General features: G+C 42.4%; 1 protein-coding gene across 1 annotated transcript in view; it reads right to left on the bottom strand.

The window, feature by feature from the left end:
• Window positions 1-346: 346 nt before the first annotated feature.
• LOC109993022 (serine/threonine-protein phosphatase 2A 55 kDa regulatory subunit B gamma isoform) overlaps window positions 347-19,559 on the bottom strand; it is a 28,362-nt gene continuing 9,149 nt past the window's right edge. Inside the window, 11 exon segments of the mRNA XM_065958509.1 lie at window positions 347-2,314; window positions 3,761-3,852; window positions 8,121-8,134; window positions 8,137-8,289; window positions 9,188-9,284; window positions 9,286-9,353; window positions 10,158-10,304; window positions 10,307-10,334; window positions 11,033-11,145; window positions 11,904-12,069; window positions 12,395-12,492. Coding sequence (XP_065814581.1) covers window positions 2,020-2,314; window positions 3,761-3,852; window positions 8,121-8,134; window positions 8,137-8,289; window positions 9,188-9,284; window positions 9,286-9,353; window positions 10,158-10,304; window positions 10,307-10,334; window positions 11,033-11,145; window positions 11,904-12,069; window positions 12,395-12,492 — 1,271 coding nt within the window. The 3' untranslated portion in view covers window positions 347-2,019.

Raw genomic sequence — 19,559 nt, 5'->3', positions numbered from 1 at the left:
TATTGATTACCATTTTAAAGTTACGGATCCCAGTGTTGTGCATAGTCACCATCAGCATGACCTAATGAAACAGTTAATACGGGGCCCAGCCTGAAGGTTGCAACACCACAATTTCCCTGTTTGGGATCAATAAAGTAAGTTTTCTTTCATATCTGTAATAACTTAGTTTTGTCACTAGGTGGAGCCTCAGACCTCATGTATTCACTGCTATCACTAATGATGACACCTCATTGGTCCATATAAATTGGAGCTATAAAGTGTGCACATAATGGCACATAATGGCACTGAAAGTTTTGTGTTAGACTCAAATACTTTTACAACAATAAAAATCGCAAATGTACGCTCATTGGATGCAATTTCGTTGAAATCTTTATTCAGAAAAAAAAACAAAAAAACAATTTGACAATGCTGTCCGCAACATACATTAACACATAAATAAGTGACTCGACATTAGTTTGGTCGGTACTTGGTTGACGGAGTTTGTCAAAAATAAGAGGATAATAAAAGAATAGACTGTTCTAAAAATAAAAGATTCTGCACATCAGAAAAGTAATCAGTGAGGAAGGCTGAAGAGATTAAAGTAGCATATCTCTGCTGCAGCTTTGGAGGCGATCAGCGATACAGATGATGATGTTTGTTTGTGGATATTAAAAAAACTAAACCTAAAACATGTCAAAAACAGAGTTCATATTTACAGACTCCCTCCAGGCCCTTTTTGTATTTTTTTTTTCTTTTAGAGAACGACATTAATGAAAACATTCCCCATTCCTCTTCGTCTCAGCTTCAGTCGAGTATAAACTGATTCTTGGACGGCTTCATTCAAAATGTACAGTACATGTACGTGTACAAACCGAACACTGGTAAACATGCTTCAGTGCCTGAAGACACAAATAAAGGTAGGAGAGCTCGGTCATCTATGGTAACTCGTGCTGCACGGGGCCCGGGGGCCCCAGAAGCCTTTGTACAGCTGGGTCTAAATGGTTAAGAAGGCAGCCAAGTCAGTCAGTCAATTTATAAACACCTAGGCTTAACTGGTTTTACATGCAGCATCTTTTTTTTGCTTGATTGTTGATCTATTCAGTTCATTTTTTATATGTTTATTTCTTTTTTTCTTGCTGAATTTGAGTTGTGTTTCACGGCAAAGTAGCACACGACGCAGCCCCTGACCAGAAGCAGAATCCACATCAGGGAAGTTTCAGCAGAGGAAACATTAAGGACTGAAACACAGTGTGAGGAGCAGATATGAGTGTGTGTCCTCATATTAGGCTGTGGTGAAATCATCTATTCACTTCTGCTTCATTCCGCAGGGCGGTGGCTGTTTTAGCTCTCTGAACATTGTCCAGTGGAGCTCAGAGGCATCTGAGTGCACTTGGTTTGAGGGGAAGGGGTCCCAAGTTCATCCTTTCACATCACACACATCGTTGTTAAACCCTCATTCTCATCAAAATAACAACCTAAAACATTATTAAACAATATGTTAGGAGGGGGGAAAAAACGAGTTAAGGGACAGCTGATCTGAAATTAAACAAACAGCGAGTTACGTAAATGCCCCTTTTTTTCATCAGTACCGCTAGTAGACAACCACGGAGGGTTTCTGTAACACAAAACAGTGGGCAGAGGATAAGAATAGGCTTTGCCCGAGCACACAAATACAGAAAGGAGAAGAGCAAGAGGAGGTGGAGAAAGCACTAGTGCCCAAAGAATCAAACAAAGAAAAGACAAACATGTAAACGTCTCTCCAGTCCAAAGAACTGTAGCAATGAACACACCATCAAGCACAATCCAGAGGTTAACAATCAAGAAATCCACTGTGTAATCCAGCCTGTTCCCTTTCTAGCCCTTTTTTTTAGGTCCTTTCAGTCCTGGGAGGCTGGGAGTGTGTAAGAGTAGACCTAGTTGTGTATTTGTGTGTATGTGTTAGGCATATTCCTTTGGGTGTGTGACTGCAAATGTGGACATTCTGGCATAGTTTTGTTTTCAGGTGTAAACTCGTCACAATCAGACGCTGACATCCTTTAGTTAATGCAACTCAGAGTTTAGTTTGTCCTGGAAGATGTACAGGTTGTTGGTGGCGGCAATGGCAATGATGTTCTCGTTGGGGTGCCAGGCGGTGTGCAGGATCTTCTTGGTGAAGTCCAGGCTGTCCACGCTGATGTCGTCCTTCCGGCGCTTTCCCCCGGCGGCACAGACCCTCCGGGGCTTCAGGACGGCCCGGGGTTTGCTGCTCTCTCTCGACGCCTCCAGGGTCACGTCGCGCTTGGTGTTCCGGTCGAACATGCGGAAGAAGTTGTTGTAGGCTCCGGTCATGATCACACTGGACAAAAAGAAAAGGAGAGTAAAGGTTACAATTAAGGGTACAGTAACTACAGTCTGAAGTCCCTTTTTCACTGATGTTCACTGATATTCCTGGGAAACCTCTAGGGATGCTACTCTATCTGACAGGATGATCAGACATCTGGATCACTGTGATTACGTTCCTCTCCAAAACAACAACGTGTGCACAAAGATGAGTAAGAGGATGGCTTTCATTTTGCCTGATTTCAGGCGTGCTGCAGCACCTTCTGCACATCTACTTCCCGTCCTTATGTGCATTTGAATTGCATCCCTGCTAAAGTGGGATCTGGTAATTACCAGATGATCATCTCGTAATTGCTGGAAAATAGGAGATACCTTTATGAGTTAATGAGATAAAGGATCCAGTTTTTATTTTCTTTGGGTTCCTCTGCAAAACCAGAATCATACAAACAATTGGTTTTCTCTCTAATCCTATTTTTTAAGGAAACAGTTCTGAATTTGTGCCCTTTTAAGTTCCAGGGTTATACAGAGCAACCTGGATGACTCTGTTTATGGGAAAATATTCTGTTACTGAATCATTTTAAAGGGGAACATTTCAGAATCTATGCACTTAAAATCTTCATCTCAAAGGACAACTTGCAGGCCCTTTGTTACAAATTAAACTGAAACCTGTCTGAACATGGCTGTTGACAAGGCCAGAAATTGATTTCATAAGTTAATCAAAAGACAATGGCTGAATTAAGAGGAAAAGTGGCTTTTTTTTGTCAGTGAGGCTGCGAGCAACACTTTGGATTTTTAACATCACGTTACGTTTACATCACAGGGGGGACTGAGGGTCTCTGACTCTGCTGTAGCCCCGCAATCAGTAGCAAGTGTACTCAAAAACTATCAACACTCCTCTCTGTCTCTCTCAGTCTGTTCGTATACCACTGTCTCTCAGCTTTAAACACACTGGTCACTCACCAAAGGACCTGCCCATTTCGGGACAGATTAAAGTTATTATTACTACAGTCACAGCCAAAATCAACTTCTCTCTTGTGGCCGTTTTTTCTCCAAACCCTGACCTGTGCCATTGTGTGCATATAAATAAACATATTTTTCATCTTCATTGATAAGAATGGCCTTTAGATCTATATCTATTCATTGTAACATCACATCATGTCTGTTTTTGATGTTGAAATAAAAAAAAAACAAAGATGATTCCAGACGTCCCTGTAGAGTACTTAACCAGATATGTCGTTGAATATACATTTTCAAAACCATTATCCTTCACATTGATTCATTGTTGCCTCCAGCCTGCAAGTTGCTCTTACTTACTATATGATACTGTGACTGCTACCTTAATTATAAATCATCACACAAAATGTGAAATGGCATGTTTGCATGTTATCATCTGGAGGATGTTTGGGTATTATAGGTACAGAAACACACCACAGAAAGGCTGACTATGAGACACTTCAGGTACCTGTCGGAGCCGTTCCAGGCACACTCAAACTTGTCGAAGATGCAGTCGTTCTCGTAAAGGGAACACAACTTGCTGCGGAGGTAATCGTGGACCTGAAGGAGCACAAACATAAAGATTGATTGATCTGATGGAAAATGAGTACAGCATGCAGCTTCTTCAGGTTTTGACTCGCTATGCAAACTGTAAATAGAGAACTGATTGACCCACACACACACATACACGCGCACACATACACACGCACACAGACAGACAGACAGACAGACTTACAGACAGACAGACAGACAGACACACACACACACGCACACACACACACACAGACAGACACACACACACACAGACAGACACACGCACATGCAGACAAATTAAGCTCAGTCCAAATTAAACACAATAAAAAGGTGGGTAGGCTGTAACAAAACCCTCCCTGAAGGCAGCTCTGATAAGACTGATCATCCTGCCCTAAGCAATACGAGGGCCAGGAGTCCATTTTCATCTAAACTCCTTTTCTATATCAGTAAATCCATTAACATCCAAACCAACTGAGGGCGCGATAACAGAGACACACAGGTGAACACACGCGTTAACGCGCACACATTTTCCCTGACTAATAACTCCTTTCCCCTGTGCTTTCATCCGACCCGCCTGTGTCAGCACTGTGTTGGCTCAGTGATGCAAGGGTTTGAAATCTACACCTTCCTTCAGCCGCCGTGCTCTGCATTAAGCCGCCAGCTTTTACATTCTGCATAAAGTCAGCAGTCAACAGTCGCCTACAATCAATAAACGGTCAAGCTGAGGTCGACTCATGGTTATACATCAAACTCAGTGACATTCTGGTTTTCCCCTGAGGGTCTTCCTGCTCGTGGTGAATTATACACCGTCAGCTAAGTTAAATGTAGACACTTTTTCTATGTTTCCCCCTTGCTTCATCATCTCTGATTGACAGAAGCGTGCCTCTTCCCCTCATGGATTTTATTTTCATTCAGGCAGTAAAAGAGACATTTACAAAAATAAGAGCCTTAAAGCTCTGGCATCCCCTCTTGTTTACTTTATTCAATCTCATCCACATCTTCTCATTAACAAACTCTGCCCACCCCTCATCATCTCTCCCTCCCAAAACCCTCACCCCTCCCTCCCTCCCTCTCCCCTCTTCCTCCCTCCCTGTGCTGCATTGCAGATCTAGGTGTCGGACGCTGTGTAAGGTTTCCCTCCTTCCCTCCTTCACTTTACGAGTGGAGGTTCGGCAGCCTATAAATAGCTGCGGTGCGTCTCGGCCTCCCACTCCTGGCTGCCTCATGGGCGCTCACACGTCAGGCAGAAACACACACACATGTTCACCCACACACCTGCAGCAAGAATCCTAAACACATACTGAAAAAAAGGTGTTTATATATATATATATATATACTGTATATACATAGATGTCTACTGTGCTTATAACATAAACATAAGCTTGTGTGGCCTATAGTAAACATTCAGAGGAAACACAAGAGAATTACAGTGTGTGGATAAAACATGGCACACTCTTTTTTTTTAAGCGTAATACTTTTGTTTTGTACATCTACATTTTCAATAGCATGCCGAGCCCAACTAATCTTCATCCCAGATACAAGGATAATAAATAACTGTTTATGTGTGTGTCACGCATGTTGTAATCTGTCAGACTCGCTCAGATCAAGCTACAGATCAAAGTTTAAAAAAACTTTTTTGCATAGAGCTGCAGCAGTTCTCTTTTTTGGCGACGCTGCATTGATGAGATGAAGTGCATTTTCTGGCGAGTAATCAATCCAGTTATCCTTAAAAGGTTTGGGAAAAAATCTAATCACCAAGAAGTACTTTGATTGTGAAAGACAACCCACAGCCCATGACTCATGTCTGTCTCCAATTATACATATTTACAGGAAGACCACTCTCTGTTTCAGTAAAGGGGCTGTTAAGTCCTGTCACAGTTTGACACACAGTATTGTAGTAGGAAGTGAACATTTCATTGAATCAGTTCTCCTGTGTTTGGCTCGGTAGAAGAAGCTTTGCTTAAATAATCTGACTGAACTGTTCTTGAGAATCAATCCCCCCAAAAGATTGTATTGGAATCAGAAGAGAACAGACTCAAATCCACAAAGAGTATCCCAATAAGCTACAAGGACAGTCGCTTAAATGGACCAACACCAAGAATCCAAAAGATTTGTCCTCAGATTATGTTTTAATAATGTTGAAGGACAGTCTTACACATCACTCCAAATATCCCATGGGTGTGGTTTGACTGAGACCTCATCATGGAGGATTAGGGTCTCTCTTTTGGATTCTGAGAAGTTTTATAACTAGTAAAAAAAAGTTGGTGATGATGTTCACATTTGTGCACCAATTAGTTAAACTGAGGTGAGATTTTTGATGAGTCAGGCATCTTTTTTTGCTTTCCAACATAAAAGAAGAAAAGCTCGGAGCTGCTTCCTGAAGTTCTTTCCCCCCAAACACAAGAAAATGTTTTTAGGATGGTCTGAACGGGAAGCTTAAATGTCAGCAAAGCAATGAGCCATGAGGTGACACACAGTAGCTACTCAAACAGGTAGACTCTGGCTGCCTTTCACAACATTTGAATACATCAAACGGAACTTTAATAACATTTTGATGCAATGGCTGAACTCTCAGGTCAGCTGTTTGGAAGACCCAGCTGAACTCCAGCTTCTTTTCGAAACACACCAGGTTATAGACTAACTCATCATCTCACTGGTTTACTAATTTTTACATAAAATACAGATGGCTGTCATATGTTCATGACGACTTAGTATAATGTGGAAAAAAGACTAAACACTATTACAGTATTTGTTAAAAATACATTGAAACTTTATTTGGCATATCTCTTTATTCTCTCCTTCAATGTCGCCCTAAGATTCCATCTTAAGATCCGGCAACTTTGAAGGTCACCAGATATAACTTTTCAGATTAGTTTTGATATGTTACACTTGTTTGATATCTTAACTTTTTTGTATCTTGTTTAAAAGTTAAAACAAAATAATTTGATAAGAGAAAGAGGACTTATTTTGTAGCATGCAGTGCAGATAAGAGGATATCAGCAGGTATGAACATTTAGATACTAAAAGCTAATGATGGAATATTAACATCAGTTGATAAGTCGAGAATAAAACAGCTAATAAAGGAGGGATGTAACACCTCCAATGCCTGCTTTAACATGTGGCAGTATAACTATGATATGCCAAGAGAAAGTATTTGAATTTCAGTTGACAAATCATTTCCTTCTGCAAATAGGGGTTGAACTTGAAGAAAAGAGATGATCATTTAACATCGTTATGAGTTTAATCTGTAATAATATCAGCTGATCATGTGAAAATAAGTGAATGCTTCCATGACTGCTGATCAGTTACCCTTTCCTGGAGTAAATTTGCTTCTTGATAGACGAAATCTTATCATAGTAACTGAGCCTGAAGGCAAATTTGAATTCTTCTGTCCAGGGACGTGCACACATAGACAAAAAAAAAAGGTGAAGAGCGAATGCTTTTTTTGCCCTCTACAGAAAGAGTGTCCTATTTTAAATAAATCATTTCCTTTATGCACAAAGACAGGCCAGCCGAACAGATAGCCTGTATATGGTTAATTAAATATATGAGTTTAAGGGGGTTTGGGTGATCCAGGCCAGCGCCATGCCCTCGTTTTGGTTTATATTGATAGACATAATGAAAAGCTTCACATTTTTCAGCAGGAAAAGTCTTTGTTGTTTGAACTATTTAGCAGTTTAAAATGTGCCGTTAGGATTGATAAAATGTAATGTTATGTTACGTGTGTTTAGTTGTGTTTGATCAGAAATGAAGGAAAGTAAGTAAGTAAGGAGTTAGTAAGAAATTATGGAAGAAGCAGATTTGATTTTTTTTCAAGTTCAAACACTTTTTGTAGGATCTTATTTTGGAGGGAAGTTACAAAGGGATAGGTTCAAATCTTTATTTTAAATAAAAAAGAATGAACCGATGTCCGTGGTAGCTGAAATGTTTATAAATTTAAAGCCCCAGTATAATGGAGTTATTATGTTGACCCACCTGTTGACCTACAAAGCTGACACCTAGCAGACAAATTCTACACACTCTTAACTCCAGAAATGACTCCTTTAAATTATTTGAATGCATAATTAACTGTTATTTTTTAACTTTTTGAACTACCCTCACTACTGGCTTTGTTTTAAATATATATTGTAAAGTTCCCTTGACACTGTCACAGAAGCTGTCATAACAGCAGCTTTTGTTTTTTTGCCCTTTTGTGGATTTCAGCCAGTGCCCCTCTAAAATCCCCTGCACATCCCTTCATCAGTCATTTGTATTTAACGCTCCCTAATACTTCTCACACATGCTCAGTCACACACCTGGTAAGTCTCCAGGGCTTGCTCTCCATGTTCAGGTCCCAGACTTTAGCCGTCAGGTAGTCTCTGGTGAGCAGGTAGCGTCCACTGTGGCTAAACTTGACATCTGACACAGAGGAGATGATCTCAGAGAAGAAGGAGCGGGCGCTGGGGTCCTCAGGCTCCTCGAACACTGGACAGAACGGATGATGACAAGGTAGTTAGAGGGAGATGGCTTTTACACAGGAGGCCAAACACAGGAACACAGACACACTGGTACACCAAGTAAAAGTAGATTAGTGTATGTTTGGGGTGAAGTTCTTCAAAGAGAATCATAAACAAGATTACAATTAAAACTAAATACAAGCATAACTCCCTTGCTGCATGTTGGCATGCTGAACTAAGTTTACAGAACGGGTTACTCATCCTTGTCAAAGCTGTGAAACACATGGAAGAACTGGCAATTTTTTATTTGTAATCAAACAAGGGAAAAGAGTAAATAAAAAATTGAAATATTGCACATTGGTTAATTTCCGAAAGAGACTCATCGAGTTTGGAAAAAAAGAGAAAATTCTAATAACCTACACTTTTCATTGTGGATGATTTGCAACGTACCTGAGATTTAACTGCAAACTGAATACTCCATAGAAAGTGTCTAACCCCCAGAAAAATGACCTAACACCACATCAATAAATCAAAGTTAAGCAGGTCTCTGAAAGCTGATTTTGTTTAATGTTATGCCCCAAAGTGTCCTGCAGGGGGGCATTATTGTTTTGCAAGTTTCCTGTCCATTTATCCAAGATAGTTCAAATATTCTACTCAAAACACACAATGAAAAAAAAACATGGTGGCACGAGAGCAAAACCTCAGGATCACCAAAGTTATTAAGATCCACTGTCTTACGTAAAGGTGGGCCATCCTTGAGTCTTGCGGCTAGCAAAGCTAAAATGTGCTAGCCATATTTTTAGACAAATACTTGGCCTCAACCCCTTCTCTGAGTTCATGAGCATAGACATACAACGCTGTCAGTATCAGACACTTTGACCTGTCTGGAGATAGTTGTCTTCATTCCAGCTCTAAAGTTGACTCACATTTTGAGTGTTTGTCGCACAGTGCTGCTTCTCTCATGTCACAGAGACGCAGGGTGCCTTTGCTGCTGCTGTAGACAAACAGGTTACAGTGGTGGGGGGTGAAACTCAGCCGCTGTGATCACCTCTGTCAGATCCTCCATGTTGGCTGGTTTGATGTCCACGATGTCTGAGAGGGAGCATCGCTCAGCAAAACAACAAAGAGTATTAACATCCTGGGGCATGCTGCGTGTTTTAGACTGCTGAAAATCTACCTTACTGTATAAACTAAGTATTCATTTATTCAACCTCATCTGAACTTTATTCATTATTACATTCAGTTTGACCCTAATTACTACAGCATTCATGTCGGACCCCAAACATGTCCATGATCAACACACACAAAATCACCAGTGTATGTAAATGAACATATTTTCCAACAGTGTTAATAATTTACAGAAGAAATAAAGCAAACCAATTTAAATCTATCTTCAGGGGATTGTTGGGAGTAAAGTAATTCCATATTCAGATAAATTGTAATATCATAAATCCTGTCTGGGTCAGGGATTGTGACTGTACTGTGTCCTATTGAGCTGGATTAGAACTCCGAAAGGATCTGAAATATTTATGCAGCTTTTGAATTATTCATTAAAACTAGATTTTCACTCTCAAGAATAATATTCCCCTCCCCCATCGCTGTGTGTCTGTGTGCATTCTATATACAACAAGGTGGGATGTGCAACGTGTGAATTTGTTTTGTGTGTGTGTGTGTGTGTGTGTGTGGGCAGGGAAAGATTAAGTAGCATGTATACACAACTACGTGTGTTAATGTATGCATTCTTTGTGTGTGTCCTTGCGCTTTAATAAATCTGTTCTTGCTTTTTGCTCTCTTGCGTGTGTTTGTGAACGCGTGCTCATCCTTCTAGCATAATTCCTAATGTTTCTCTCTCTCTTTTCTCAAAGTTCACGCACACCATGGCCGCACAAAGGATACTGAAGCTGCGGTCAGTGATGTCCAGATGCCAGAGGTTGATCCTCAGGTCATCGGCTGACATGTAGGTCTCGTAGTCGGAGTTAACGGAGATGGAGTTGACGTGGTAGGTGTGGGCGTTGGCAAAGACCCGCCGCGGGCTAACCTCTACATCAGGTCCATCGGCCTCAACACTGGCACCTAAAACAGAGCAGTTTATCATCCCATGTCACTGATTAGGAGAAAAAAGATTGTCAGGATACAGCCATTTGATTAAATTTGATTTTTACAATTTTATTGTATCATGTATAAATAATTAATGCATTGCTTCCCTTGACATCAATTATAAATGACTGCTAGAATCCCAGCATTCTCAGTTGAACGCAAGATCAAGATCTGATTCAGTGAATTTGATTTGAAGCAGATGTAGTTGAATTTTCATATCTTGACATTTGCATTAAAATACAATTTAATCGTCAGTGCTGATTTACATTTTTATACATGGCTTAAACGTGTGGCGCTGTGTGCATGCAACACAGTAGAGTGTCATCACGATACACATTCATGTTCTTCACCTCTGCAAAGAAGGACACTGCACACAGATTACCAAGGATTCACCACATTATCAAACACCAATGCTTTGACTGATGTAGATATCGTGTTGCTGATGTGAACAGCTGGGAACCAAGGTTTCCTCACCCCCACAAACGCAAGCATTTGTAGACTTGAACCAGTGTGCCACTGACCCAATTTTTGCACATGCAAACACATCTGTACCCACTGACCCAGATATGTTGTACAGCTGACTCCATCATTTATTTTTTACTGAGTGTGATGGAGGATTGCTAGACAGACAGACAGAAAGACAGACAGACAGACAGACAGACAGATAATGTTACCTGTAGGGAGGTGACAGTGGAGATATCTTTGATACGACCCTCCTCATCTTTCAGGTTGTATCCCTCAGGCCGTTTGTCTCGTTCACTCACCTTCCACAACTTAATGGTCTTATCTGGGAAAAAGACGGGCCCATTAAGAATGATATAAGAACAGATACAAAGTAAGGGTCGGTGTAACAAATGCGAAGAGAAAGTAGTGGATGTTCTGAGGTGAAGGAGCTGTCTGGAGATCTCACATTAGATGTGATTAAACATTCAGAGGAGGGTAAAGATATAATTTCATCTAAAATGTAAAATTAGAAGCTGAAATTAAAAAAGAAAAGAGCTGTTTTAGAATACTTCCAGTCACTTGACATGAAAGCCTATGATTTAAAGAAACGGCTAATCCACCACCACACTTCAAATTGTCAGCACTGAATAGCAGAGGGGACTTTAAATGAGGGGTAAGTGAGGTTTTGTTTTATCAACAGTCATAGACACACAAAGTCTCTGTATGATAATGAAACAAAATGACAGCAGCGTTAACCCAACCGCTGAAGCAGGTCCTACATTTTTCATACCCTTAATCATAAATAATATAGTACTTAAATAAATCAATAACAGGGCGCTCAGAGAAAATCTATAGACCTTCCTATATGGCCATAATCTCTGAAGTAAACTGATGATGGGCCTCTCATATGAGGCAAACTCCTTATAGACTACACAAACATGATGCAACTCTTCTCCCTTTAGGTGAGGGAAAATCTGATTTCTGAAATAAGGATTTCTCTTTTCTGAAACTCCTGATATCTGGTTCAAAATAAAACATTACAACCAACCACTCTCTCCTGACTCTTCAAGGATGCATGTATGTGTCTTTGGGTTTTCTTACCGTTGGTGGAAAGGAGGAATTGAGCAGCGTTCTGCTGAGGCAGCCATCGGATCTTATTGATCTTCTCCTCGATCTCCAGACTCTTAAGGTAGTCAAACTCGGGTTCATGGCTCTGAAAGGTGCTGTAGACATTGTACTCTCCCTGGGAGAAAGGCTCAGTTTTGCTCTGTGGAAAGAAAAGGAGAAAAACATTGAAATAGGATAGATGTGTAGAGAAGTATAATCATTGTGATAAAGTGAAGAAATAGCATGGCCCAGACTCTGCACAGCTATAAAGATAGAGTCTCTCTGACACAGCAGGAGAATGAACTATTTATCAATCAATCTAGACTGTAGCTGGAGGGGAACGCTGTGTGTTCATTACTGCTCTCGGAGCTGGAATGAAAAATGATATTTTGTGTGCGTACGAGTGTGTGAGAGAGTGTGTGTGTGTGTGTGTGTGTGTGTGTGTGTGTGTGTGTGTGTGTGTGTGTGTGTGTGTGTATGTCTACCTCAGGTTCCCTCTGAAAGATGACCACTCGGCCCCCTTTGTCCCCAGTGGCCAGGAGCTCTCCAGTGTGGTTGAACTCAACAGTGGAGATAATATCAGCTGGGGAGAGATATAGGCAGAGACATAGATGAAGGGAGGAGAATGATAGTGAGGTATGGGGAGAAAAAGAGATGGAGCATGAGAGGCAGGAATGACAAGTTCAGACAGAGAACGAGCAGCCATTAGCTAATTGAGCACACATCATCATTCATCTATGTAATCTGTTTATCTGACTCTAAACTGTACAACTGAGTAAACAGTCAAAGTATTAGTGTGTAAGTGGATTAAAATATGCAAATGAAGATGAAGAATAACCCAATATTTGATCACGAACACAAGTATTCTGTATCAGTGCTGTCTGTAACCTAACAGACCATCAGAAAACACAGAACAACAAAAAGAGAAACAAGAACACACACACACACACACACACACACACACACACACACACACACACACACACACACACACACACACACACACACACACACACACACACACACACTGCTGTTTCAGGAGGCCCAGGTGTTATTTGTGCTCCAGTATGACACATACACAGTGACGCACACTCTGACACCCCAGTCTCACCAGATTACACAGTCACGTGAGTTCATGGTGAGTAGGTTTGTGTGTGTATGTACACAAATACTTATCATTCTACAGTTTCTTCAAGTGTACGCACAGCTCGGGGTTTAATTTGCATTAGTGATGAGATATCATTTCTCAGGACAATCATGCACATCACTTGTCGTGAGACAACAACACGGTATGACTCAGTGACTAACACTGATGTATGAGTGAGCACAATATTAAATACTTAACATTTACTGCCACGTTGCTTTCAGAGGACCTTTCAGAACCAAACAATTCACAGGAAGTGAAACAGAGAACACTTTGTCGTGCAAACCTGTAAAATGAACGACATTTGTGATATTGTAAGCTTGAATCTGGTTTAAAACTCATTTAGTCTGCTTATGTCCTGTCTATTTATGCTCATTACTGAAGAGTTCTTGGTGATGTTGGTGGTGTTGGTGGTGGTGTTGGTGGTGGTGTTGGTGGTGTTGGTAGTGGTGGTGGTGGTGTTGTTGGTGTTTGTGATGGTTTTGGTGGTGGTGTTTGTGATGGTGTTGGTGGTAGTGTTGGTGTTGGTGGTGTTTGTGATGGTGTTGGTGGTGGTGTTGGTGGTGTTTGTGATGCTGTTGATGTTGGTGGTGTTGGTGGTGTTGGTGGTGGTGGTGGTGGTGGTAGTGTTGGTGGTGGTGGTGTTGGTGGTGGTGTTGGTGGTGGTGTTGGTGTTGGTGTTGATGGTGGTGGTGTTTGTGATGGTTTTGGTGGTAGTGTTGGTGGTGGTATTGGTGGTGGTGTTGGTGGTGGTGGTGTTGGTGATGGTGTTGGTGGTAGTGTTGGTGGTGGTATTGGTGGTAGTGGTGGTGTTTGTGATGGTTTTGGTGCTGGTGTTGGTGGTGTTTGTGATGGTGTTGGTGGTGGTGGTGTTGGTGGTAGTGTTGGTGGTGGTGTTGGTGTTGGTGGTGGTGGTATTTGGGATGGTGTTGGTGGTGGTGGTGGTGTTTGTGATGGTGTTGGTGGTGGTGTTTGTGATGGTTTTGGTGGTGGTGTTGGTGGTGTTTGTGATGGTGTTGGTGGTGGTGGTGTTGGTGGTAGTGTTGGTGGTGGTAGTGGTGGTGTTTGTGATGGTGGTGGTGGTGGTGGTGGTGTTTGTGATGGTGATGGTGTTGGTGGTGGTGGTGGTGTTTGTGATGGTGTTGGTGTTGGTGGTGTTTGTGTTGGTGGTGGTGTTGGTGGTGGTGGTGGTGTTTGTGTTGGTGGTGGTGTTGGTGGTGGTGGTGGTGGTGGTGTTTGTGATGGTGATGGTGTTGGTGGTGGTGGTGGTGTTTGTGATGGTGTTGGTGGTGGTGGTGGTGTTGGTGATGGTGTTGGTGGTAGTGTTGGTGGTGGTATTGGTGGTGGTGGTGGTGTTTGTGATGGTTTTGGTGCTGGTGTTGGTGGTGTTTGTGATGGTGTTGGTGGTGTTGGTGGTAGTGTTGGTGGTGGTGTTGGTGTTGGTGTTGGTGGTGGTGGTGTTTGGGATGGTGGTGGTGTTGGTGGTGGTGGTGTTTGGGATGGTGGTGGTGTTGGTGGTGGTGGTGTTGGTGGTGTTTGGGATGGTGGTGGTGTTGGTGGTGTTTGGGATGGTGGTGGTGTTGGTGGTGGTGGTGGTGGTGTTTGTGATGGTGTTGGTGGTGGTGGTGGTGTTTGTGATGGTTTTGGTGGTGGTGTTGGTGGTGTTTGTGATGGTGTTGGTGGTGGTGGTGTTGGTGGTAGTGGTGGTGTTTGTGATGGTGGTGGTGGTGGTGTTTGTGATGGTGATGGTGTTGGTGGTGGTGGTGGTGGTGTTTGTGATGGTGTTGGTGTTGGTGTTGGTGGTGTTTGTGTTGGTGGTGGTGTTGGTGGTGGTGGTGGTGTTTGTGATGGTGTTGGTGGTGGTGTTTGTGATGGTGTTGGTGTTGGTGGTGTTTGTGTTGGTGGTGTTTGTGATGGTTTTGGTGATGGTGTTGGTGGTGGTGGTGTTGGTGGTAGTGTTGGTGGTGGTGTTGGTGGTGGTGGTGGTGTTGGTGGTGTTGGTGTTGGTGTTGGTGGTGGTGGTGGTGGTGGTGTTGGTGTTGGTGGTGGTGGTGGTGGTGTTTGTGATGGTTTTGGTGCTGGTGTTGGTGGTGTTTGTGATGGTGTTGGTGGTGGTGGTGTTGGTGGTAGTGTTGGTGGTGGTGGTGGTGTTTGGGATGGTGGTGGTGTTGGTGGTGGTGGTGGTGGTGGTGTTTGTGATGGTTTTGGTGGTAGTGTTGGTGTTGGTGGTGGTGGTGGTGGTGGTGTTGGTGGTGGTGGTGTTGGTGATGGTGTTGGTGGTAGTGTTGGTGGTGGTATTGGTGGTGGTGGTGGTGGTGTTTGTGATGGTTTTGGTGCTGGTGTTGGTGGTGTTTGTGATGGTGTTGGTGGTGGTGGTGTTGGTGGTGGTGTTGGTGGTGGTGGTGGTGTTTGGGATGGTGGTGGTGTTGGTGGTGGTGGTGGTGGTGGTGTTTGTGATGGTGTTGGTGGTGGTGGTGGTGTTTGTGATGGTTTTGGTGGTGGTGTTGGTGGTGTTTGTGATGGTGTTGGTGGTGTTGGTGGTAGTGTTGGTGGTGGTGGTGTTGGTGTTGGTAGTGGTGGTGTTTGTGATGGTGGTGGTGGTGGTGGTGGTGGTGTTTGTGATGGTGATGGTGTTGGTGGTGGTGGTGTTTGTGTTGGTGGTGGTGTTGGTGGTGGTGGTGGTGTTTGTGATGGTGTTGGTGTTGGTGTTGGTGGTGTTTGTGATGGTGATGGTGTTGGTGGTGGTGTTGGTGTTTGTGATGGTGTTGGTGTTGGTGTTGGTGGTGTTTGTGTTGGTGGTGGTGTTGGTGGTGGTGTTTGTGATGGTGTTGGTGTTGGTGGTGGTGTTTGTGATGGTGTTGGTGTTGGTGTTGGTGGTGTTTGTGTTGGTGGTGGTGTTGGTGGTGGTGTTTGTGATGGTGTTGGTGTTGGTGGTGGTGTTTGTGATGGTGATGGTGTTGGTGGTGGTGGTGTTTGTGTTGGTGGTGGTGTTGGTGGTGGTGGTGGTGTTTGTGATGGTGTTGGTGTTGGTGTTGGTGGTGTTTGTGATGGTGATGGTGTTGGTGGTGGTGTTGGTGTTTGTGATGGTGTTGGTGTTGGTGGTGTTTGTGTTGGTGGTGGTGTTGGTGGTGGTGTTTGTGATGGTGTTGGTGTTGGTGGTGGTGTTTGTGATGGTGTTGGTGTTGGTGGTGTTTGTGTTGGTGGTGTTTGTGATGGTTTTGGTGATGGTGTTGGTGGTGGTGGTGTTGGTGGTAGTGTTGGTGGTGGTGTTGGTGGTGGTGGTGGTGGTGTTGGTGGTGTTGGTGTTGGTGGTGGTGGTGGTGTTGGTGTTGGTGGTGGTGTTGGTGGTGTTTGTGATGGTGTTGGTGTTGGTGGTGGTGTTTGTGATGGTGTTGGTGGTGTTTGTGTTGGTGGTGTTTGTGATGGTTTTGGTGATGGTGTTGGTGGTGGTGGTGTTGGTGGTAGTGTTGGTGGTGGTGTTGGTGGTGGTGGTGGTGTTGGTGGTGTTGGTGTTGGTGGTGGTGTTGGTGGTGGTGTTGGTGGTGGTGGTGGTGTTGGTGTTGGTGGTGGTGGTGGTGGTGTTTGTGATGGTGATGGTGTTGGTGGTGTTGGTGGTGTTTGTGATGCTGTTGATGTTGGTGGTGTTGGTGGTGTTGGTTGAGAGGGGGTTAAGCTTGATTGATTGAACAAAGTTGCAATATGATCAATTATGTCCATTAGCAGGAATAAAATGTTAAATAACCTTACGCCACACATGAAAGAAAACAAGACACACAGACTACTGTTCAAATATTTTCAAATGTCTCGTGTGATGATGACAGACAGACTGATACAGACTAACTGACAATAATAAAACAGATGGGATGTTGGGGAAATCCTGTGCAGGTGTCCCTTTTCTCCCCAAAGAAAACTGAGAGTGACTACATGCAGAATCAATAAAAGCAGTGTCATCAAAGTATCATTTGTCCCAATCGCCAATCAATGTCGAAAGTTGTCAAACTAGCACGGCTTGCCTTTTAGTCAGCTGGGCCTTTGAAACAAGGAAGCCATGACAACGGATGATTGTTATGACATGCGTTTATATTTTATATGCCATTTGAAGAAATGCCTCTAAATATTATTCAGGTATGGTGCCTTTATGTACATGTAGAGCAGGACCCCTTAAAAATCATTGTTTCAAAAACGTTCAGCTCTGTCTGCAGCACGTGTTTCAGAGTATCACAGCAGACAGTCATCTCACTAGAACTATAAGATAATATATAAAAAAATCCTTAAATTATTCTTGATATAATTATTTGTTTAAGATAGAACAGAATATAATTTAACACGTCTTTATTGTCCACCAAAGTTGAACATTTGCATCAGGTACACATCACACTATTTGACACATATCTGTGATCCCATTGTGGTCAGGCTCGAGTAAAAGTGACAAATTGATCATCGTGTGTTGATATTTCACAAGGTCATTAAACTGATTTCTATTCTAACATCAATCAGGCTTATCTACCACAATTGAACCTAATTTATCTTTAAGTCACTAATGTGTTAATACCAAGCATCAGAAGTGAACTCAATATTCAGCCGTGTGAAGTTCCAGATCCTTGGTTGAACTGTTTTCATACTTAATAAATAAGACAGCTATGTTATGAACAGTGAGTTGCTGGTGGGGCTGACCACCATGATGATCGCAGTCATAGCGGTGTCCTTCTGAGATGATCATAATCAACCACTGTTACAAAAAAAAACACGTTCTCAAGGTTTTGCCATCAAAAAGCCTGTGCTGTTCTCTTAACAATATAATCACCAACAGAATGATCCAGGGACTTGTTCAGCTTTTACTTCAGCAGTTTAGCTGCTTTGGGGCAGTAAGTCTGTTGCTACATTTATATACTGTAAATCCTTTACAATGATTAGATCAGTGAACTATTAATAACGCCTGCGCCTGAACAAGAAACCGTTAAAACATGGACATGCAATCAGATGAATAAGACAGCTTCAATTGTATTCACTCTGCAAGAACTTTTTTTTTTTTTTTTAAAGACAATATCATGCAAGTGTATAGAAAACTAGCGGAAAAATTGGCTTTAGATGTAATTTATACAATTTACTTCATTACTGCCAAACATAGACAAAGACCTAGTACATTAGTCCCCAACCTGGGGTCAAAGCCCCCCGATTGGGAGTGCTAAAGATCAAAGAGGGGCTTTGTCTGCTCTGGGGTGCTCAAAATTTAATTTGCACAAATTATTTAAAATCATGATAACACACTTACTGGATTGTTCATTCAAGGGTGTGTAGAATATAACTGTGTAAAATAAACATTTCTCCTCAATCAAAAGTATCAGGCTACTTCAGCCGTTTGCACATATGCCCTCATAAAAATATCTAGATAATTTCAGACAGACTGCGCCTGATATTCTCCTGACCCGGCTACAAATGCTCCTCACAGCTGGACACTATCCCTGTCAGGAGGGGGGTCGGGGGGTCTCCTGAGGTAAGACGTGACGTAAAAAAAAAAGACGCGGAAGTAGCTGACGCAGCAACAGATTCTGCTATATGATGCTATAATGGGAATATTTTCCTTTATATCAATGCTACGTGTAGTTCAACGGAATGACAATATCAACAAAAGAGTGGAGCGCAACATACTGACAAACAAAAAACATAATGCAGCCGTTGAATTGCGTGCACGGAGATCGTAGATGTAGCGTGCATACACCATGCGACGTGTAGCAGTCACAATAATCGCTACCCTCTCCCATTGGCTCGGGGTGAATTCTCAGGATAATTTCCTGCTGCATTCTCACATCCGCTCATACAGACTTGCTGCGGAAAAAATACTAGGGGTCTGGTAGGAGAAACTCCGGGTGAAGTCCGAGCGATGTTTGCGTCACACATTCAGCTCCTCCTGGAAATATCAGGAGTTTTTCAGGAGTTTTCTGCAAGTGTGAAAGCCCTATTAGTCAGTCGCATTCATTCAAGAAGACAATCAACTTTTATGCTATGTTTCGACAGCACTGAATCCCTTTTTTTCTTGTGGGTCCTGGGCAGTCTCAGCTTCTCTTATATATATATATCTATATATATAGATATATATATATCTATATATATCTCTAAGTACGGGGCGGGCTGCAAGGAGAGAGGTTGGGAACCACTGACCTGGTATAAAGAGGATCAAAGACCAAGAAAAACTGCTTTCATACCATAAAAAACTGTGAAGAAAAATACATTCTTCAAACCAATGCTACCTGAAAAATCACAAAGCCCTCTTAGGCTTATTTCCAAATGATGTTTAAGGAAATGTAGACGGAAGCTGTACCATCTATAGGCAGACTAACAAAGTGCATTTGGACTGACTGTGTTGAAGCCTACACACCCATTCTGCCTCAAAGACATATTTGTAAAGCAAAAACTCAAATACCACTGTCCACCAAATAAATAATATCCCGAGAATGTCACAGATTTGATTTTAAAACAAGACTCATTTTACCATCTTGAGTCCACTG

This window comes from Labrus bergylta, chromosome 9 (assembly GCF_963930695.1).
Source record: "Labrus bergylta chromosome 9, fLabBer1.1, whole genome shotgun sequence".
NCBI classification, from domain to species: Eukaryota; Metazoa; Chordata; class Actinopteri; order Labriformes; family Labridae; genus Labrus; species Labrus bergylta.
This window is presented reverse-complemented; position numbering and strand designations above follow the sequence as displayed.